A 20,784-nucleotide genomic window follows, 5' to 3' on the forward strand; every position below is an offset into this window, starting at 1 on the left:
TTCCAGTATAAGCATAGCCAGAAGGTGGAGAGTATTATTTTCTATTGCTCACAGCCTCCAAAGTAAATATACAGAATGCAGTTTTGCTTATCTGTATGATGTAGCCAAATGGGGTAGTTACCGGCTTAAAAAAAATCTTAAGAGTCTCTTTTCCTTTTCCCAGAGCATAGTGGAACAAGAACATCCTGTTCACAATGACAGAGGAACTTTTTCTTTTCAGGTAGGGTGTCTGTCAGTGTCTAGTTTTAATGTGTGCGGGCAGTTCCTTCACTGTACTACTTTGTGAAAAGTAAAAGTCTGGTATAGATGCCTGTCTGATAGCTCAGTAAGTCTGAGTGGATTCATGTTAAGAGTGAGTGCTGGAAATCTCTTTCTTCATAAGGTATGGGAGCTCTTTCAAACTGTCTTTTGGTGTGATGCAGTTCTTCTAAATATCTCAGTCTGTGAGCCTCGGCATATTAAAATTTACTGTGGCCCAACTAGTGCATACAGATTTCTAACAACAAATAACCGTGACCTGACTGATAATTCACTTAGGAGGAAGATATTCTGTATGAAACCAGATTAATACTTTGTTTGAGCACCCTGGTTGACTTGTGATTGTTGGGTACTACAAACAAACACATTTAAAATTCTGTTATGTGACACAAATCTCATTTCCATAGCTATCACAGTTTGTATGGTCGGGGGAGGAACAGAATAGCTGTTTATGCTTTAGGGCGAGTATGATCAAAATTTTACATGTTAAATATACACTTCTTGTTATCTTTTCTCTGTCGTGAAGTAAGTTAAACACCGATGCCTAAAGGTCTTTGATAAAGGTCTTAGATTACCAGAGTGTGTAATCACGGATAGGTGCAATGATTTTGCATTTGGAATTCTGTTGAAACTTGCAGATATGCTGGTATCCTCAGAACAGTATGCTTGGCTGAAAGGAACCAACAGACCCTAAATGACTGACTTTTTTCATGCTTCAGCAGAGATGGCTTCTTACCAGGGCAACCCTTTTGTGAATGAGAAGAATGCTGACTTTCCTATTCCTTATTTTCAGTTTTTTTTTAACATCAGCTCTGATAACCAAGAAGGTCTCTACAGCCTATATTTCCATAAATGTGTTGGCAGTGATGGGCCGACTAATGATCAGCGGCTATTTAGTCTTGATGTGAGTATAGCTTCTAAAGTATAATTAATTCATTCACTTAGACTGAAATACACAGCTTTCAATTCTAGCTTGTATACCAAGCACACGCTGTACATGAGTGTATATATGGGGTGGGAAGTGATTCAGAGTTGTGCATTTAATCTCTGTAGTGGCATTTCTGAAGGAATCAACTACAGTAAGAAGATTAAAATACTAGTTTTGGAGAAATGTCTGGAAATCTGATGACTGTGTGTGGGCTGTGTTCAGTCTACACAGTTGTGACTAGATGCTGTAATGAGATGGGAGCTAAAACAGCTGTTCGTGTTTTGCTGTGCTCAAAAATCACTTTTTTTTTCTATACACAATTGCAGATATTGAGGCTATTGCTGCAATCTAAATTGTTGGTATTTGTGAATTCAGTGTTTTTGCGTTTTCTGGCCTAATTAAAGATGTGTTTTTACACTGTTAGATGTACATCTTAAAGGCAATATGTTATAGCAAATGTCTTATCACTTCTAACATCCAAGGGATTGGTCCTATGCCCTTTTGAGCCAGAATGCATTATCACAACTCAGGCTTTCACTTTTTTCTCTTTCTTGTGCTCATGCTGGCATCCACGCTGGTGTATAGTGAGCTATTCTGTAATGAATCCTGTCACTGACTGAGGTAGCTCTCAGCCAGATCAGACCCTTGAACTGCTTTTTACATGGCTGTGCTGATGCTACTGCAAGGGAAGAGCAAGGGAACATGCACATGATAAAACTTAGCAGCCCTAACTTAACTCAGGCTAGACTACTTTAAATCCGCTTCTGAAGTTGTATGTTTAGAAGACCAAGTTTTTTAATTGCTGTTTGTTGCTTTGACCCACTGAAGAAATTAGAGAAGAAAACCTGGATAACTAGCCTGCTTGGCTGTACTGAGATGTAGGAGTTTCAGTGCTTCAAACTAGTCTTGATGCTTTATTTTAGTGAAGTCCTAGCACATATAACCAAGCCATTGAGGGGCATAAATAGGATGTTAAATAAAGCTTTTGTTTTCTCAGTCACAGGATGATAGGCTTGCAGGAGAGTGCTTCCTTTCTCTTGACAGGTGAAGAAATCCACTCTAGTAAACCTAAGAGTGAGTTTTTCAGCTATGTATGACTCTTTCCACACCTAAAATTGGGACTGTGTTAAAACCTCTGCTTCTTTATGCAAGGTTGTAGATACTGTTTCTGAATCAAAGATGGGCAAACTCTGTGAAATTTGGTACAGAGAACAACTGTTCTTTGGGAAAATTACTTGGTCTTTCTGAATTATGCTGCATAACTGGAGCACTGGAAGGAACCTCTGTCCTTTTCTGCTTTTCAAGGAAATTATTGTTGTAGGTATAATTTTGCAAACCGTTTTGAGATTCTTGAGGATGAAGAATTGCTTTTATTTTTTCTTTGAGTCTCATAACAGTCACTGCTTCAGAAAAGCTAATTTTAAATGAGCAAATTTGATTGTGAACTGTAATTGTTAACTCAGGGCTTTAACAAAATGTTTCTTCAGCTGTACACATAACATACCTTTAATATTCAGATAGAAATTACGGAGAAGAATCCTGAAAGCTACCTCTCAGCTGGTGAGATCCCACTGCCCAAACTTTATATTTCCATGGCTATCTTCTTCTTCCTGTCTGGGACTGTATGGATCCACATACTTCGTAAACGCAGGTAGGCGGACTAGTTCAGTGTCAGTGACAACTATGGGTCTACCTTGTTTGATTTTTATTTTTTTTATTCCTCCTCTTATAATACCCAATTCACAGTCAAATTTAGTCACTTAAAACTCCAAATCTGGATCAATATTGTATGCCTAATACATACACTTTATAGTTGAACACAGTTACTTCTGTCAGTATCATTGTTGCAGACCATTGTTCTAAAGTTATCAAGTCCTTATGTTAAGAAATTCTTCATGTAGTGTACATGTTAAGATATATTCTGGCAACAAATAAACAGGAAATTCCTGTAGCTGATGACAAAAGGAGAGCACTAGACAAAAAAACTGGACGAAATTTTCTTTTTCAAATGGGGAATGGCAGCTTATGGCAGTGGAGAGCCATAAGCATTTTGATTGTAATAGAAAGTGGTAGGAATTCCTAGTTGAAGACCACTCTTCTTAATAGCTAAAGCATAGCAGCAGAAGCCAGGAGCACCTATGGTTCCATTTTGGCTTTTCTTCTGACTTAGTCTGAAGTTCACTTGGTGATCAGATTATTTGGTAGTCTGGAGTTCACTTGGCAGTGTGGTATAGTGACTTGGGGGTGAAGGGTGGAGTGATACACATTTGAATTATGCTTAGCAAATTTTCTAACAGTTATGATCTATGTATGCAAGATGTTCCTATGAATTACTATTTTTAATTAACCCAAGTATTAAAAATCAGCTGTAGAACATGTTGAAATGTTGTTCAGGATGTTGCAAAAACTTGGACTGCAGGATTAAAGGGAATCCTTTTACACTGATAGTTGACTCAGCGTAGGAGTTACTGTTTGACATTTATAGGTTTTAAAGAAATACACCTGGGAACTGAAATTTTTACTGCTGGCTTTTAATTGATGCTCTTCCTTCCTTTTTTTCTTCCCAGAAATGATGTCTTTAAGATTCACTGGCTAATGGCAGCCCTCCCTTTCACAAAATCTCTGTCCTTAGTCTTCCATGCGGTACGTATGATGTCTTTGCCTTAAGCTGTTCAGCTAGGAAGTAGAATCCAGGGCATGCTGTTAGAGAAATCTGCTGGGGGGAGAGGGGGGAGAACAGGAGGAAGAGAGAAGTGTCCTTCATATTGAAGCATTGGAACTGAACTGCAGCTGTTTGGTAGAAGCGATTCAGTTTTCATCAGCAAATTCTGACTTTAAATACAATTGAGATCATGGCCTGAAGTGGTGAAGCAGCAAGCATGTAGAGGGTTGAATGAGTTCCATGAATTCTAATGTTTTGGCCGTCTGAGGCTGGCCTGAAAGCTTGAGCTATGGTGCTGCTTCAGCTACGTGGCTTGCAATAAATGTTAATAAATGGAAACTTTGATGAGTGTTGGTAAAATTCAAAGGCACTACTTTAGATGGAGTAGTATGGTGTACTGTAACAGATCTAATGTTATAAGCTTTAACGCTTTCAATACATAGTCTCTGTTGGATTGTATTGACTTTGCCTTCCCAATAGAAAGATCTCATAAACAAAGGTAATGGCAAGCATTTCATCCTTCAGTGTTTGTGCCAGCCATGATTGTCACCTTCATAATAGGATAACTGCTGCAAACATTTTTGCAAGTCTAATGAATTGAATCTGGTTTCCAGTGAAACTACAAAGCCTCTAGTCACCTAATGCAACTGAACTTGAACAATGAAAGAATAAATAGGTTACAAATGCAGTTGTTTACCTATAGTTAAGTGTGGGAGCTGTGTGGAAATACATGTAGGCTGTATGAGATATATCCACTAACGTTTAGGAAATACAGCAAATGGAAATGACCTTATTGTTGCTAAACAAAACTAGAACATGTTGGGAGGAAGTAATGTCTAAGATGTAACAGAGCTGAGTTTGTACACACTGATTGGAAAATGAAACTGGAAGTGGCTGTCAAGCAGACCTATTTTATAGACATGGGTGGGGTGCTGATGAGCAGCTTGTAAAGTAACATACTGTATTTTCTGCTTCCAGATCGACTATTACTACATTTCTTCTCAGGGATTTCCTATGGAAGGCTGGGCTGTTGTTTATTACATCACTCACCTGTAAGTATATCAGAAGATTAATGTGATAGATTCAAACAATGGAATTGAATTCTCTGTGGGGCTGCCCCCCTCCTGAGAAAACTGGAAAATTGCTGATTCTTTGGTACTATGGTCTGAATGACAAGACAACAATCAGCCCTGTGTGAAGGGGAAAGCTCTACTTACAGAGGGCAGCTGCAGAGAATTGGCACTTATCTGGGTGGAGGAGTAAAAGGAGAAGAAATGCTTTGCTTTGCTTTGTTCATGCTAATATTCAAGTATCTAATTTGCTCTTGGTGTGAATGGTAAGAGGGTACAGCTGCCAGTGTTTTCTCGTGTTCATGATGGTGAATGGATGACTCCCCCAGGAAAAGATTGCATGTATTGACAATTGTGAATGAAGCGTAATATTGCTGTGATACACAGTTGTAAGAAAGTACATCTGTTTCGCTGTTGTAGGATAAGCACTTGCCAAAACTATGAATAGCAAGGCATTTGTTTGGGTTTGTGGCTTTACTGATTGTAGGCGAGAACCTGGGCAGAAGAGGAAATGCGGTAAAATAAAGTCTCTCACTGTGGTGTCTGTTTCTTTCAGACTGAAGGGTGCGCTTTTGTTCATCACTATTGCCCTTATTGGTACAGGCTGGGCTTTCATTAAACACATCCTGTCAGATAAAGACAAAAAAATTTTCATGATTGTCATCCCACTTCAGGTGAGGACTGAGCTGTGTCAATACTTACTATCTTGTGGGAGAGCTGCTTGTGTGAACTGTAAAAGGCTGTGAATCCTTCACAAAATACTGCATAGTTACTGCTTGTATAAGCCTGTTGGTTACAGTGGAAGTTGAGCTGGAATTTCTTGGGTCAGAAGTTACTTCTGTAACTTTCCCTGCTTTTTCCCTGTATTGAGTATGAGATAGTGGTGATCAAATAGTGTCAGCAAATTAACAACTAGCTATAAGGTAGGTGTATTCATGCTTGGGCAAAACTTGGGCTGCAAAACAGTACTAAACTATTAAGCAGAGAAATTAAATTTAAGTTGTCATTTCTGAAATGCTTGCTGAATGGGCTTAAGAAAAAAAAGGAGAAAACTGAGACTTGTAGGTCTGTTGGGTCTGAGGGAAACTTTCCCAGTGTGTTCAGAGTGATCAGTGCTTGTGTCCTCTCCAGGAACTGAAGTAAATAGGAGGGCAGCACTTCTTTTTGTTGTAGATAGAACAGCCTTTCAAGATGGAATCCCTTACCCAGCTGCAAAACCAGAAGTATATAATTAGTGTTTGAGGCTCTTCTAGAGCTTGGATATGGAGAACAAAACATGGTCAATGACCAGTTTGAATTATTGGCTTAATTTAGAATAATGTGTTTAAACTGTTTGCTATATGTGTGTACAGAGAGTCCTGTTTCTGTATTTTTAATAAATAGATCTTGCTCGTTTTATCTCTACTGATACAGTAGATTCAGCATAGTATGTAACAAAAAGGACTACTTTCTGAATGTCAGCAGAAATAAGTTCCAGTAAGTTTTATTTCTGTAAATCCTGTGAAGATGCTGCTGAACGTGTGGCTTCCTTGACATGGAGCTGCAGAATTGTTGATGTTACTGAATGGGCTCTTTCTGCAACTGTGGGACTGCTTTTGCTGAACTGGCAGCCCACATCTAGTATCTCCTTGGAAAGCTTCTGAAACCTTTAAGCATGTTTTGTCCTGTAGGTACTGGCAAACGTGGCATACATTATCATAGAGTCAACAGAAGAGGGGACAACTGAGTATGGACTGTGGAAAGAAATCCTCTTCCTGGTAGACTTGCTGTGTTGTGGAGCCATCCTATTTCCTGTGGTATGGTGAGTCACTGTATGTGTTGTGTGGCTTCTGAGCCCTGATGACTTGAGCTCCTTCTGGACTAATGGGTATTGACTGCTGGTTAGAGCTAAGGATACTGCCAAAGCAAAGAAATGTCAGTCCTTTGGAGTCAAGTGTTATGTTAACTTTTTTTTAAACTGTTATCAGTCTTAACACTTCAATCTTGTGTTGTGGAAGATACTTGTTTTGGGGATGTTAAAGTGGGGGTAAGGTAAGGTGGGTGGCGATTTAAGTGTGACCAGCATAGTGCAGGCTATAGGTGCTTTTGAAACTTGGAATTTTGCTGAAGTGCTGATTCTCTTACATTGAGAAACAAGGTTTTGCTTTACTGACTTAGGTTGGAAACTAGGCTGCTAAATTCTAAAACAGTAGTGCTGTCTAAGATCAGTCCTGCCTTCAAGCAAAGTCGCTGTATTTTTACTTGACTGCTTAGAAGAAATAATCCCACAGGGAGCATTTCCCTGCCCTTCCTTCCACTCTACTTGGCGAGGAATAATGTTGGTTATGTAAAACTCAACCAAAACACAGATAATTCAGATAAACACTATTGTTGCTTCTTGCCAGTTAGAACATTGATCTTCTAAATTCATTTTAGTCTTAATTGGATAAACAGCTGGATTTAAAAGGATATGAAGGAGCTTCTGGCTCCTTAGTTAGTAAACAACAGAATATTCTTATTTTTCTCCAGTATTTTTTTTGAAATGCAGAGTGAATATAAACGTCTGTCTAGTAAAAGTGTCATCACTCTAGAGTGTGTAACTCTTTCAGTTTCAGAGAACCATTTTGTAAGTGCGTGCACACCTGTGTGTGTAAAGACACACATACGTGTTGCTCAGTAGATGGGACTAAGCTTCAGCTTGGCTTGTGAGGGTAGGTTTCAGTTGTCCTTACCTTCCCAATTGTCCTCTGTGTAAGGGCAAAACCCTACACAGTCTTAGTGGCCTTCTGCCAAGGCTGGGAAATGTCTTCCAAGAAATTTCCACTACCCACTTGTCCCTTCCCCTACTCCTGTCAAAATGCTGCAGCTCTTCTGAGGTTGAGAACATTTGGGTATGGTAAATAAAACTGCAGGAATATTAATTGTAGAGAGTCTCTGGTTTTGTATGATAAAGGTGACTTTTACAGTTGCAGCTCTTACTACCTAATGCTAGAATCCATATGTCCTACCTAGTGATATGCTGGTAGAAAACTTGCTTTCCATAAAGGAACTGTATCTGAAGAACAAATGCATTTGGGTGAACTGCCCTGTAACTGTTTACAGTGTGCAGCCAGTGTTCCTGCATTGTCATGGTACCAACATAAACTGGCAGTGAAGCCCAGGGCATAAACTCCTGCCCCTTTTTCGTCTGGGTAGTGTCACTGCAGCTGGTGGAATAACTCACGTGAGCAAGGTGACTAAGACTTGGCCCTTGAATTTACATTCCTGCAGGGTAGCTTCTGTTACATAAGTTGCCTATGTAGACATGTAAGCTGTAATCAACTATTTAAATGAAAAGAGCTTAAAAGAGCAGTAAGATGCCAAATGCTTGGCAGTACTCTGAATAGCAGCTCAGCTTAATTGTACAAGTGGAAAGCATTATGCTGGAAAATGCCTCAGTTTCTCACTGCTCCCTCCTTCCCACAAACCTTTCTGTAGGCTGAGTAGGCTTTAGCAATCGGCTTGCTTAATCACAAGGAGATACAGATACTCGAACTAACTGCCTGAAACCGGGGAGATGGTAAAATATATGCAGTGCCAAGCACGCTAAGCGCAGTTAATTACGAACACAGCCCAGCCATAAAGAGCTAACAAAACTTGTCAGAGTTCTAGAGGGCTGCAGTGAAAAGAGAGTGCAAAAATTATAGCTAATCTACTTTTTTATTATTATTATTTTTATTCAGGTCAATAAGACATTTGCAGGAGGCTTCAGCAACAGATGGGAAAGGCAAGTAATCTGTAATTTTTTTCTGTTTTATGCTACATGCCATAAGATAATGCCAGAATTTCAAACGCATGATGCTGATTTAAAGTATGTAAACTAAAACTATAAAGCTACACTATGTTATTGTCACACTGCTGCTTTTCCTTGGTGGGTTCCTGGGAATAACTTCTGGAAGATTATCTTTTTCATGTATTGCTTTGAATATCAGAACTCATATGTGGAACTCGTTCTCTGGTACTTGCACAGCTCTGTGCTTGAGCTGGACATGACATCTAGAGCAAATTGTCTTGACAGATTTACAGTCTTTTCTCAGACTCGAGTCTTCAGAAGCAGAACTAGAAATGAATTCCAGAATTGCTGACTATTAGTCAAAATAGACCCCCTTATTTCAATTTCTGCAGAAATCTGTTCCTGCCAGAATAGAGAAGAAACCTCATTACGAAACAAAACATGAATTGGCATTCAATGTAACACAGTTCTTGACTTGCCCATGTTTGTACAGCAGCTTAAAGGACTGCTTGTGTAAAGTCAAGTTATGTTTATTGTAGCAGTGAAAATGAGATGATAGATGGAAATCCAACCCAAATATGGCTTCTGTAGCGTGTGCTTTTCCTGCCATATCTGTTCAATTCTTCTGAATTAGTTCCTCAGTTGGCTGTAAATGCAAGCTGTGGAGTATAGCACTGGCTTCCTTGGAAGCCAGCAGCCATTTCAGTATTCTGTCATTTGATGTCTTACTCTTCTTGAAAGCTTTATTTGTAGAAGGTCTTTTGTTGGTAACATCCTTTCAACCCAGTCTTATCCTTTAACTCTTGTCTCTCCTTTCTGGACATAGCCTCCTCAGTCTGGATACTTAATTCCAGCCATTCCCTTGGCTTCCCCTGAGACACTTGCATTTCAGTGCAGATTGCTTCTGTAGTCTAGTAGGTGAAGTGTAAGGCTGGGTACTGAACTCAGCTCTGTGCAGACCACAGATTAGGCCTTTTCTTGCCATCTGTTAAATTGAAACAATACTGAAGATGAGCCCAGCATTTTTTTTGAGATTCCAAGCTGTTAAAAAAAAAAATAAACAACTATACACACCCCACCACCCCCAACCTAAAAGGGGAAAAATATTGATTTTTTTAATAGAAGCCAATGTAAAAGAGGTTAGTGTTGATAATGTAACATGGACGTTATTGGTGGCTTTCTCATAAGTGTTGTTCACATGTGTTCAGTGACATTCACTGGTGAACTTATTTTACCTTGTCCACTGAGCGTATGTTCTGGAGTATTTATGCTCTTACTGTTAAAAAGTCTGCTTAAATGTAGATGTTCCTTGAAGCAGTCCCTGCCTTCTGAACTGAGGACTTCACATATGTAAGGCCTGCTTCTTAGCTGAAGCCACTGCGTGTGACTGCAATAGAGGTCAGCTTTCCTGTAACTAAGGCAGAACTGCTGGGTGGCAATGGAGTCTGACTATTCTGACGCTGAGCACTCCGCAGCAAGTGCAAGGAACGGAGACACAAAACCTCTAGCTCTGTGTGGCCTCAGGTGATCACCCCGTGCCTACCTTGCACTTGATGGTTCTTATCACAAGATGGTGCTATGGAGTTTGCTTAACTTCAGAACGTACTGGGTGAAGGAGAAAAGTGAGGTGGCCAACGTCAAGGATGTTCAGCATAGAGACTGGACCTGTCCACTGTTCATCGTAATGGGTAGAATCTAGATCTGAGTAAAACCAAGCACTTCTGAAGGATGCATTGTACTATATAATGGAGGTAAAAGAAAACACTGATCTGAGAATAACTGGTTGTATCTTTATAGCTAGTCAGTGCTATGCACAGTAGCCCCTAAGGACTGTTCTTAGTCCTCTGTTTTGTGGTGTTCTCCACGGATAATGGTGCTCTTTATCATGAACGCTGCTTGTGGATCACCTCCTGCTGTTACCATGCTTTACCTGCTGACGTTGCCATCTGGTTGTGCAGATCCTGCAAGTTCAATAATTGTGTGTTGAGAGGGACTTAGCAACTGTGTTATGCTATGCTAATAATAAAAGAAGCTAAGGAAAAAAATTTCAGGGAAAATGTAAGCACCAGATTGTGGCCAGGACAGGCACAGTGCTGGGACTCACTTGTGAAGTACAGCATGGTTAGAGTATTTAGAGGCTGTTGATAGAAGCCCATGGGGAGCAAGAGAATGGCAACGTGATGCCAGAAGCAGAATGTTACCTAATGATGTCATGCTGCTAGTGTGCCTGGTTGAGAAAACCAAAAGTGATATGGTTGCACTGTAATAAGGTAAAATCATTCCTGTTAGGCTTATAAATGAATAGTCTTGTCTAGAACCACATGCTCTTAACTCTGTAGGCTTCCCTCAGAGGCCCTGTTCTGCAGAGGTGCTGCACAGTGTCTTAGCCTCTCACAAGAAAAATAGGACCACTAACTCTAAAATAACCAGCATTTTTTTTTTCCTGCAAATGAACATAGTTTTCTCCTGAAGTGGTGAGAACTACCAGATCTTTCATATGCAGTTTAACTGCTGTGCTGCCTGTCCTGTGGTTAGAGCTGACTGAATCTTGTGCAGACAGTTCTAGTTGGACTGCCTATTGCTTGCTAGGATTTATTGTCTAGTATTACCTCAAAGGCTGCTTTCCCTGTTCTCTCACACAGACTTCATTAACTTGTAGGGTGTCTTGGGAAATTATATACTATAAATTCAATAGCTGTTTTTCCTGGTGCTGTCTTCTGGTGACCTTCTTGCTGGTGAGAAAGACCAAAGGTAAATTATTTTTGCTTCCTTGTGTCTATTAGAGCTAACAACTCTGGGACTTCATGGCTCAGTATCCTGGTGGTATTTCCTGACTGTCTGTCCGTCTTGTCCTCTTCCAGCTACTTCGCAACCTGTTTATTAGATAGCACTCCCTTGGGTCAAGTGCAGCTACGACTGCAGCGTGACTAGACTAGAAATTAAGAAGGAGGCTGGTTGGACTACTAGTGTTTTAATCTATAACAGCTGTGTTTGCCATAGGCATCTGTATTAGCAATGTGCAATTATTAAAAAGGCTTATGGAAAGTAGCAATGATTTGGAGTCACTAGGTAATGGTCTTTTAAACTTGCTTTTTTTTTTTTTTTAAAAAAAGATTATTTTTCTAAAGTGGGAAGGCTAGAGGAATGGGTCTAAAGCCATAATTATCCAGGGAGACCTTACATGCACAGATGCTGTGGATTGCTAGTAAAGAGTAGACATGGCACAGTGATGCAGCTGAGTTTGAGCTCCCTCATTGTTTGCTTTCTTTCCCTTGAAGGTGATCTTTAACTCTAAAGCAAAATATCTGACCTAAACAGGCTTCTTATCTTGCACAGCAGTGGGCGTAAACATCCCATTTTTAGAAGCTTTTTTCTTCCCCTTTTAAAATTGCCACCTTCAGACTTAAGCAAGTGCCTAGCTGCAGCTCTTTGGTCTGTCGCTGTATCTTCTTTCAGATGGGAGCCAGTGCTCTCTGTCCGTTTCTAGATTTGCATTACAAATATCTGCGGATTTAAGGAAATCAGCCAGCAAACTGAGCTAGAATTGTTTGGGCTGGAAAGCTGCTCAACTACTGCATCGTAAGAAAAGGAAGAGAGGGAGTACATTGTAGTAAACTTGCTTATTTTTGTTTGAAACTCAAAGTTCTTGGTTGCTCGACCTCTTTGAGTCTTATAACCCACTCTTATGTATCATGTCATCTGTTGTTTGAGGGAGAAATGGAGGGCTGGAAACACCACTGCAGTTTTTATGTGTGTGATGAGAGACGTGAAACTCAGTGCAGTCTGATCACGAATGCTTAGTTATTTTCCTGAAGCACTGCAGCATGTCATAGTTGGCAGCAGAATTAGGGGAAATACATTGCAGTGTGTAGCTCCCAGGCAACATTCCCTGTGTGCTGTGCAGTGGGCAAATGATGATTAATGCTTTCATGCTCGCCACCATGTCAGGAAAAACCATTTGCTGTCTTCAGTGTCTTCCTGCTTCTGTACCATGAAAATGCTGTGAACAAAGAGCCTGGTCCTGCGTGGTGCAGAACACTCTCCGTTTAGCTGAGCTCAGCAGACGCTGGAGGCAATGACTCCATGGAGACCTATGGTAAAACACCTCTGCAGCTCTCTAGTGAGGAGGAGAGGGTAGTGCAGGGGTAAACATGCTCTAGGCAGTACATGGGCATCTGAAACCTTGAGATAAAGATTAGTGATTTAAGTGTCGAGACCTCAATGGATAGCACTGGAGAGTTGGGAAATGTTGAGAAATGAAATAGGCCTATTATGTTCTAGTGTACCACTTCCAGGCACCCTAGATAGCTGTCTAGGGTTGATGTAGCAATTATGTGTTGGAGATATATTGCTTATCCTGTACTTCGGACTTTTTTCTGACTCTGGTGGGGAACTTTTGTGTCAAATGGCTAAAGTGTTTCAGAATATTCAAGATTAACTAGGCTGTGCCATTTCCTCAGGCATGACACTGAGAGTTACTGCATCTGTTTGCTTGACAACTTCATTCTAGTATAGGAATGCTTTTAAATAGAGTTCTGTAGAGATTATAGAGCCATACTTCTCAGAGTTACTGCTGGAGTTGCTTTTTGAGGTCTAGATCTGCATGTGTGCCTTCATTCTTGGGGAGAACAGAAAACTTTCATTTACTATTTGGTAATGGCACAGATTGCATCTCAAATGCACCAGAGTTAGTATAGCATGTGAAGCATTGTAGAAATCATCTTAGCTGTACTTCAGCATGTTCACTCAAGATGCATTACGGTTTGCCCTTGTGTACTGTATTCTCCGGACTTCAGCTCCTTATGCCCTCAGCTGCAGTCCTCTTATTGTTATTACATACATATTCTAAAAAGGTCAGATTTATTAATTGTCTGATGGTGTGCAAGGCTTTAGTGGATGGTCTGACTTTGTTTTTCACCATCTTACAGGGTGTCTCAGCATTTGAAATTGGCACAGGGGGCAATCTGAAAAAGAGACTGATTATCAGACTACTGTGGTATGCTATGTTTTGATTGATGTAGATCAGGCTATTGCAGGCACAAGCTGTTGAAGTAAATGGTGATAGAGAGGGGAAACTGAGGGAAGCAAGTTATAGATGTTATAAACCTTTCTTGGAGGATAGCTTTTATCTTTTTAATTACTCTGTGAAAGAGATGGAACACAAGTATGAATTAATTTGTAAAACCTTTGGTAGAAAGTATCTATTTTTTTTTCTCCTTCTCTGCAGTTAAGTCCTGTTCCTTGAAGAATGGTTATCATACCTGAAACATAAATTTACCCAACCTTTACTGCATGCTGTGATTGCTGCTGTGTTATCACAGCTTTACAGGTTGAGGCTGCAAGTGATTCAAGTTGTAAGTGACAGCTGCTGGCCTAGCCTCTCTCCTTGCAAGTGTTGCTGTCAGTGTCTGGACTGCCAGCCTAAGGTGAATTGAAGTCTTAAGTGTCCAGTGTAGCGAGACTCAAGTGTTACTGCTTAGAGTGCATTCAGCCTGTGAAAAAGCAATTTCCAGGCTGCTGATGCCAAGCAATGATGATTTTTAGACTTTCTGCAGAACAGTGTGTGCTGGAACTTTGAGCTGCTTAAAAAAAAACTGGCAGAATTTTGTAGACGTGCATTAATACTGACTTTAGTATCTGATAGTGGAGAGAAATATTCCTGAAGTTGAGGCAGCTAGAGGAGAGCACCTAGTTGTGATAAATAAGCAAGCTAGCTTCCAGAGGTGGCTCTTCAGTCTTTCTACTTGGTAGTGGTTATATTTTTTCCTCCCCTCACCCTTCTTTTCCATTCTTAGCCATTCTAGATATCTGGATGTACTAACCTATGACTGTTTGGTATTGATTATCATGACGACGAGGAGACATCTTGAACTGTGCTCTGTCAGTTGGAAGAGGTGGCATTGTGACACTTCATTTGGCAGCCAGATATCTGGCTTAACTATCCTTTCCTCCCATGCACTGCATGAATCCAACAGAAATGACTCCCCAGCTCACTCAGTTGTTGACTGTAAAGCACTGATGGCCTGGCAGTTTGAATCACAGCTGTTGAGTTGGTGTTCCTTTAGCTACAAAGCCTGGTAATTCTCATGGCCTGTCATTGCACCAGTTGGTGGCAGTTCTTAAAGATGAATGCGTTGAGTTCAAAATAGATCCTTCTGTGTATAAACCGGTATGTGGTAAATCACATGATCTTCATGGTCACACTTAATGTAGCTCCCCTTTAAATAAGACAATATTGCTTCCCTGCTTCACAATTTAATGAGCTTGTCCTGTATATTTATGTGCTTTAATCTTTCTTCAACTGTATTATGAAAAGCTTTTAATATTAGGTTATCTGGTAGTGCACTAGACCTGTGAAAATCCCTAAGTTTTTGCTGTTTAAATGTGGGGAAACCAGCTTTTGCGAGGGACAGAAATGAGGGAGGGGTAGGTAAGCCAAGGTCTCAGGGCTGATTTAGCTACCAAGGATTTAGTTAGATTCTTGTTCTAACAGTTCCAAGTCTTGCCATCTGTTGCCCAGTGAAGTGCTCTGTGTTTCACTGCCGATATTCTATAGATGCAAGTCTAGAGCTGGGGCATTGCTTTCTGGAGCGCAGAACTGTGTATTGCAAAGTAGATACTATTCTATGTTCAGTGTTTCATACTGCAGTCCAGAAGGGAGCATCCTCCCAAAACCGAGAGCTAGTGTTCCTCTGACATACTGTGCTGTAAGATTGCCCCCATGAGCACAGTCTTGCCCAAAGCCAACCCAATCTGCCTGGTGTTCAGATGAGTGTTGCACAGTACAGGCTTTAGCTGCATGGAAACAAACTTGGTGTTCCTTCACAAATAAGGTTTCCTTTTTTCCTCTTGAGCTCTGGCTCTGCTTTCTCTTACTGACGTACCCTGTACTCTGTCAAAAGTTAAACATACAGTTTGAAACTGTGTAGAAGCCACTGGCAGGCACTAAATCAAAACTACTCTTAGCTTAGTTTTATCTACCTGTCAGTTGGTTTATGCCTTGTGTAAGTTGGGTGCTGTTGTCATAATATGTCTGCTGGAGGAGGGTTTGTATCTGTCTCAAGGTGTCCATACCTTTCAGTGGGTCTCCTGGAACGCTAAAGGTAAGTTTTGGGAAGTGACTCTTGATCTCTAGGTTATACAGAGTAGATTTATAACAGAATGTTGTCTGTCTTCACTGTAGCTTATGTAGTGGGAACCTAGACCAGTTTGAGTGGTGTATTTGACATTTATCTTTCCATAAGAAGAGCTTCGTCATTTTTGTCACAGGAAATTAAACATTTTTTTGGTAGCTGTGACTCCTCCTCTTCCTGATTTATAATACTGTATTTTGCACTGTTGTGAACCTAGGAAATCTTATGTGCAAATACATACAACCTTTTATTAATCTGCTTTTTGCAGTGGATGATTTTTGTGAGGGAGTGCAGGTGAACTTAAGCACAATGTGTTGCACTTGTGCATCTGATAAAAAAATTGTAAGGAGAGAGCTTGGGAATACCAGTATATATGTGGCTCTACTTTTCTAACTGGCATCTTGTGTTCAGTGGCTCTAAATTGCATCTCTGTATGCTGTCAACATTATCTTGGACTCTTTGCCTCTCCTGTTGTCACAAAAGCACCAAGAGTCTGTATTTGTAATCCTGCTGCACCTATAAAACCTGACTCTCAAACCAGAGTTGACAGCTGTTCCATCTGTTGTTGACCTCTGCTCATTCGCATGAATATCTGCTCTATTCCTCAAGAGCTGATGTGATTTGTCCAGTAAGCGCAGGTTAGCCTGGGGCCTTAGCTTACACGGTTTGTGACTGAAACACATGCATTTGCGATGAGAACTATTTAGTATGACTTCCCATTTCACTTAAGTTATGACTGAGCCATGAATGCTAGAGCATGCTACTTATATGTTATAATACTTCTGCTGCTGTTCAACAAGATGCGGTCATTCCCAGAGCTGTGATTACCTCAAAGTCACTCAGGTAAGCTGAAGGCACAGAGCAGGTCAGGAAGTACTCTAGAAAAGATAGGAATTTTCTAGGAGGCATTGTCAGGTGGCACGTGGCCCTTCTGGCAGGATTGAGGTGACAGTATGTAGTTGACTTTATACAGATAAGCATTAGAGGAAGGTTCTATATTGCAGAGTGTGTGCATATAAAAGCTGGTGTAAAAGTGATCTCATTGAGTTGCCTTTTTAAGAGGGAATTCGCCACAACTTAAGAGTGGTCCAGTATGTAGATAAGCCAGACTGGCACTCCTCAGAGTGCCCAGTGGGGTGTGGGACAAACCCTTCTAGTCTGGGATTACCTGAGTCCTGGTTTTGACCACTTACTTACCTTGAAGGTAAGCATCAAAAGAAACTCTGTCATTTTAACAGTTTTCTGATGGACTTTTGTGTTCTCTTGATAGCTGCCATTAACCTAGCAAAGCTGAAGCTTTTCAGACATTACTATGTTATGGTAAGTAAAACACCTGTATGCATGCATACAGAGCACTTAGAAGCAATTCAAGCCTTTTGATGGATTACTTGTTGGAAGCTACTATAGCTGATGGATGTGGTGGAGATGTTCTTAGTTCTGTGGCAGTGCTGTGCTTTGGCATCTTTGTCAACTGGGTAACAATCCTCAAAGCAACTTCCCTTTTTTTCCTAGTGGTTGCATCCTTCTGTCTATCTTTAAATTGGTTCCAGCTATTTGTAACATTTACTGATTTCCTCTGGAGACAGCTTGAGCTGCCAGTTGTATTGATGGGCTTGAATAACGTACAGTAAGCTTGCTAAAAATTAAGCTTGGGACCAAATGGTGCCTTGAGATGCATGTGTGCAGTTTCTGATTAAGTCAGTGGGAGCCATGAGCATACCTCCCAGGAGAGCATAGGCTTCTTAATGATTTCCAACAGCCTCATTTCAGACTCTTAAAAGTGGTAAGAATAATAAATTACAATCGTGATTCTTCAAGTTCTACAAAATCCTAATACTTAAAGCGTTTCCTGCTGTAACTTAAATATGTTAGCAATAGCTTGAGTCGTTTGGATGTTCAACAGGCAGTAGAGCCCTCAGCCTATATCTTCCATGTTTATCGAGGAGCATAATAAGGCTAGTCTGATGTAGTGAGTTGTCTGTGAATTGCTTGAGCTATTTCTCTGGAAAAAGAGGTTCTGTAAGGATGGTGCTATTGTTCTCATCATGCTTTCTCCTTTTCCTTCCCAGATTGTGTGTTACATTTACTTCACACGGATCATTGCAATTCTCATAAAGATTGCTGTTCCATTCCAGTGGAAATGGCTGTACCAGGTATTTGCCAGCAAAGGAAAATACATCCATTCCTTGATATTATTTTCTTTTTCCTATTATTCTTTAAATATAACTGCACCAAAAAGAAACACATCCATAAATTGTTCCTCATGTTGTAGTAGAACATCTCAAAGCACAGTGCTGCACCCTGTCTCCTCCTGATTTTTATCACTGGTGTGCCTGGGGCGGCAGGAATATATTTTTAGTTTTATGTTTGTCCAGCACGGCTGCTGGATTATACATGAGATGTCTGAAAGTAATTGCATTATTGATTTTTTAGTCTTTCAATTTAAAAATGTCTGAAGGAAATTAATCAAGAACATACAAAGGAGAAAAAAATTGGTCAGGTTTGCCCTGTGTAATTGAGGCCCCAGGGAGCCAGTGAAATAGGATTTTGCTCTTCCGTCTACAGGCTTTATTTGCCTAGTGACTTTTAAATACTTGGTTTCTTAACATATAATCCAAGTAACTGTGCAGGGAGTCTTTGGAATACATTAACTGTTGAAAATACCAAACAACGTAGGGATGATTCCACCCTGCCCCCCCCTCTTCATTTAAAAGCCAAGTCTTGCCGTAGTTATTTAAAAGCACTGGAGTGATGGCTAGAACTGTAACTATTTAAAGTGACAGGGAAAGCTGAAAGAACAAAGGGCTTGACAGCCTTTAGCCTGGGATTAATGATAACAGGACAGGAATTGCTTTGTTATTTCTGCTATGGCACAGGCTTCTTGGCCATTAAACCTTGAACCTTATGAATGAGCAGAAATGTTTCATGACCATGAAGGATTACAGGACTGAACTTCAATCTTGTGTTTTTACTTGCAGCTGCTGGATGAAATGGCCACACTTGTGTTCTTTGTCCTCACTGGGTACAAGTTCCGTCCAGCATCAGACAACCCTTATCTACAGCTTTCTCAAGATGATGAGGATGACTTGGAGATGGAAGCTGTGTAAGAACCCCCCCCCCCCTTTTTTTTTTTAACCTCTTCACTTGACTTGTGAAAAGTGATGTTTAAAAACAGCTTACTTAAATCTCTCTAAACCCTTCCTTGAAAAAGATTAGGATCTACCCACATATTTAAAGATGAGGTGCCTATTTGGTGTGTGTTAAACTAAGAGATTTGTGATATGCATAGGAGCCTCCGAGCTGGATATTGCAACAGTGTGGAGTAAGCTGGTAAAGCTTTTCATGGGGCAAAAAGATGCCCATAAAAATATCGAGTAAAAAAGCTTTTGTGTTTAATATATGTTGCTGAACACCCACAAGCCTTACAGATTGTCATTAATGCTTCATATTTAAAAAAAACCCCAAACAACGAAACCAACAACAAAAATGAGCTACCAATCTACAGAATATAAATGAGAATGGTGTAAGGTCCCTTCTACCTTGACATTCAGCCTGTAGCTTTGCAGAAATTTATCTTAAGTAACACTGAGCTGAGGAGATGGATTTTTACCAATACTCTTCCCTGTTCTACTCCTTGCTGCTAAACCATGAGGCACCACAAATGAAATAGGACGTGAGTTAGTCTGGAGAAATTATAAAGTATGGCTGTGTTGGGTTGACCCTGGCTAGATGCAAGGTGCCCACCAAAGCTGTTTTATCACTCCCCCTCCCCAGCTGGACAGTGGAGAGAAAATATAAAGAAAGGCTCATGGGTCAAGATAAGGACAGGGAGAGATCATTCACCAGTTAGTGTCATGGGCAAAACAGACTCGACTTGGGGAAAATTAACTTAATTTATTACTAATCAAACCAGAGCAGGGTAATGAGAAATAAAACCAAATCTTAAAACACCTTCCCCCCACCCCTCCCTTATTCCCAGGCACAGCTTCACTTTCAAATTCTCTACCTACCCCACCGCAGTGGCACAGGGGGATGGGGAATGGTGGTTACGGTCAGTTCATCACATGTTATCTCTGCCGCTCCTGCCTCTTCAGGGGCAGGACTCCTCACTCTTCCCCTGCTCCAGCGTGGGGTCTTTCCCACAGGAGATGGTTCTCCATGAACTTCTCCAACATGAGCCCTTCCCACGGGCTGTAGTTCTTCATGAACTGCTCCAGCGTGGGTCCTTTCTATGGCGTGCAGTCCTTCAGGAGCACACTGCTCCAGCGTGGGTCCCCCACGGGGTCACAAGTCCTGCCAGCAAACCTGCTCCAGTGTGGGCTCCTGTCTCCATGGGTCCACAGGTTTTGCCAGGAGCCTGGTCCAGCGTGGGCTTCCCACAGGGTCACAGTCTCCTTCCGGCACCCACCTGCTCCAGTGTGGGGTCCTCTGTGTGCTGCAGGTGGAGATCTGGTCCACCGTGGGCCTCTATGGGCTGCAGGGGGACAGCCTGCCTCACCAATGCCTGGAGCACCTCCTCTCTCTCCTTCTTCACTGACTTTGGTGTCTGTATAGTTGTTTCTCTCACATGTTTTTACTCCTCTCTTCCGGCTCCAATTGCTCAAGTTTTTTTCCCCCTTCTTAAATACGTAATTACAGAGGTGCTACCAGCCATTGCTGATGGGCTCGGCCTTGGCCAGTGGCAGGTCTGTCTTGGAGCTGGCTGGCATTGGCTCTATCAGACATAGGGGAAGCTTCTGGCAGCTTCTCACAGAAGCCACCGCTGTAGCTCCCTCACTGCCAAAACCTCGCCATGCAAACCCAGTACAAGGGCCCAGCCTAAGTCCCTGTCATTTTCTTTGCAATGGTTTTCTGAGGACTTAAAAAATGAGTTGCATTTCTGAATCTATAATAGAAGCTGCCCTAAGAAATTCAGCATGCTGGAAGTGTTGAATACAGCTATAATTGCCACAGACTCTGTTGCCTTAATAGGTGTAGAGCTA

At 41.1% G+C, this 20,784-nt stretch overlaps 1 protein-coding gene across 2 annotated transcripts in view; it reads left to right on the top strand.

The window, feature by feature from the left end:
- GPR107 (G protein-coupled receptor 107) overlaps positions 1 to 20,784 on the top strand; it is a 41,446-nt gene that overhangs the window by 9,398 nt on the left and 11,264 nt on the right. For both annotated transcript variants that reach the window (XM_069770592.1, XM_069770593.1), the window contains exons 7-17: positions 164 to 220; positions 1,052 to 1,162; positions 2,704 to 2,837; positions 3,754 to 3,829; positions 4,827 to 4,900; positions 5,475 to 5,592; positions 6,589 to 6,719; positions 8,620 to 8,663; positions 17,073 to 17,122; positions 17,872 to 17,955; positions 18,781 to 18,905. In XM_069770592.1, the coding sequence (XP_069626693.1) occupies positions 164 to 220; positions 1,052 to 1,162; positions 2,704 to 2,837; positions 3,754 to 3,829; positions 4,827 to 4,900; positions 5,475 to 5,592; positions 6,589 to 6,719; positions 8,620 to 8,663; positions 17,073 to 17,122; positions 17,872 to 17,955; positions 18,781 to 18,905 (1,004 nt within the window). The remainder of the gene's footprint in view (positions 1 to 163; positions 221 to 1,051; positions 1,163 to 2,703; positions 2,838 to 3,753; positions 3,830 to 4,826; positions 4,901 to 5,474; positions 5,593 to 6,588; positions 6,720 to 8,619; positions 8,664 to 17,072; positions 17,123 to 17,871; positions 17,956 to 18,780; positions 18,906 to 20,784) is intronic.

This window comes from Haliaeetus albicilla, chromosome 26, assembly GCF_947461875.1.
Source record: "Haliaeetus albicilla chromosome 26, bHalAlb1.1, whole genome shotgun sequence".
NCBI classification, from domain to species: Eukaryota; Metazoa; Chordata; class Aves; order Accipitriformes; family Accipitridae; genus Haliaeetus; species Haliaeetus albicilla.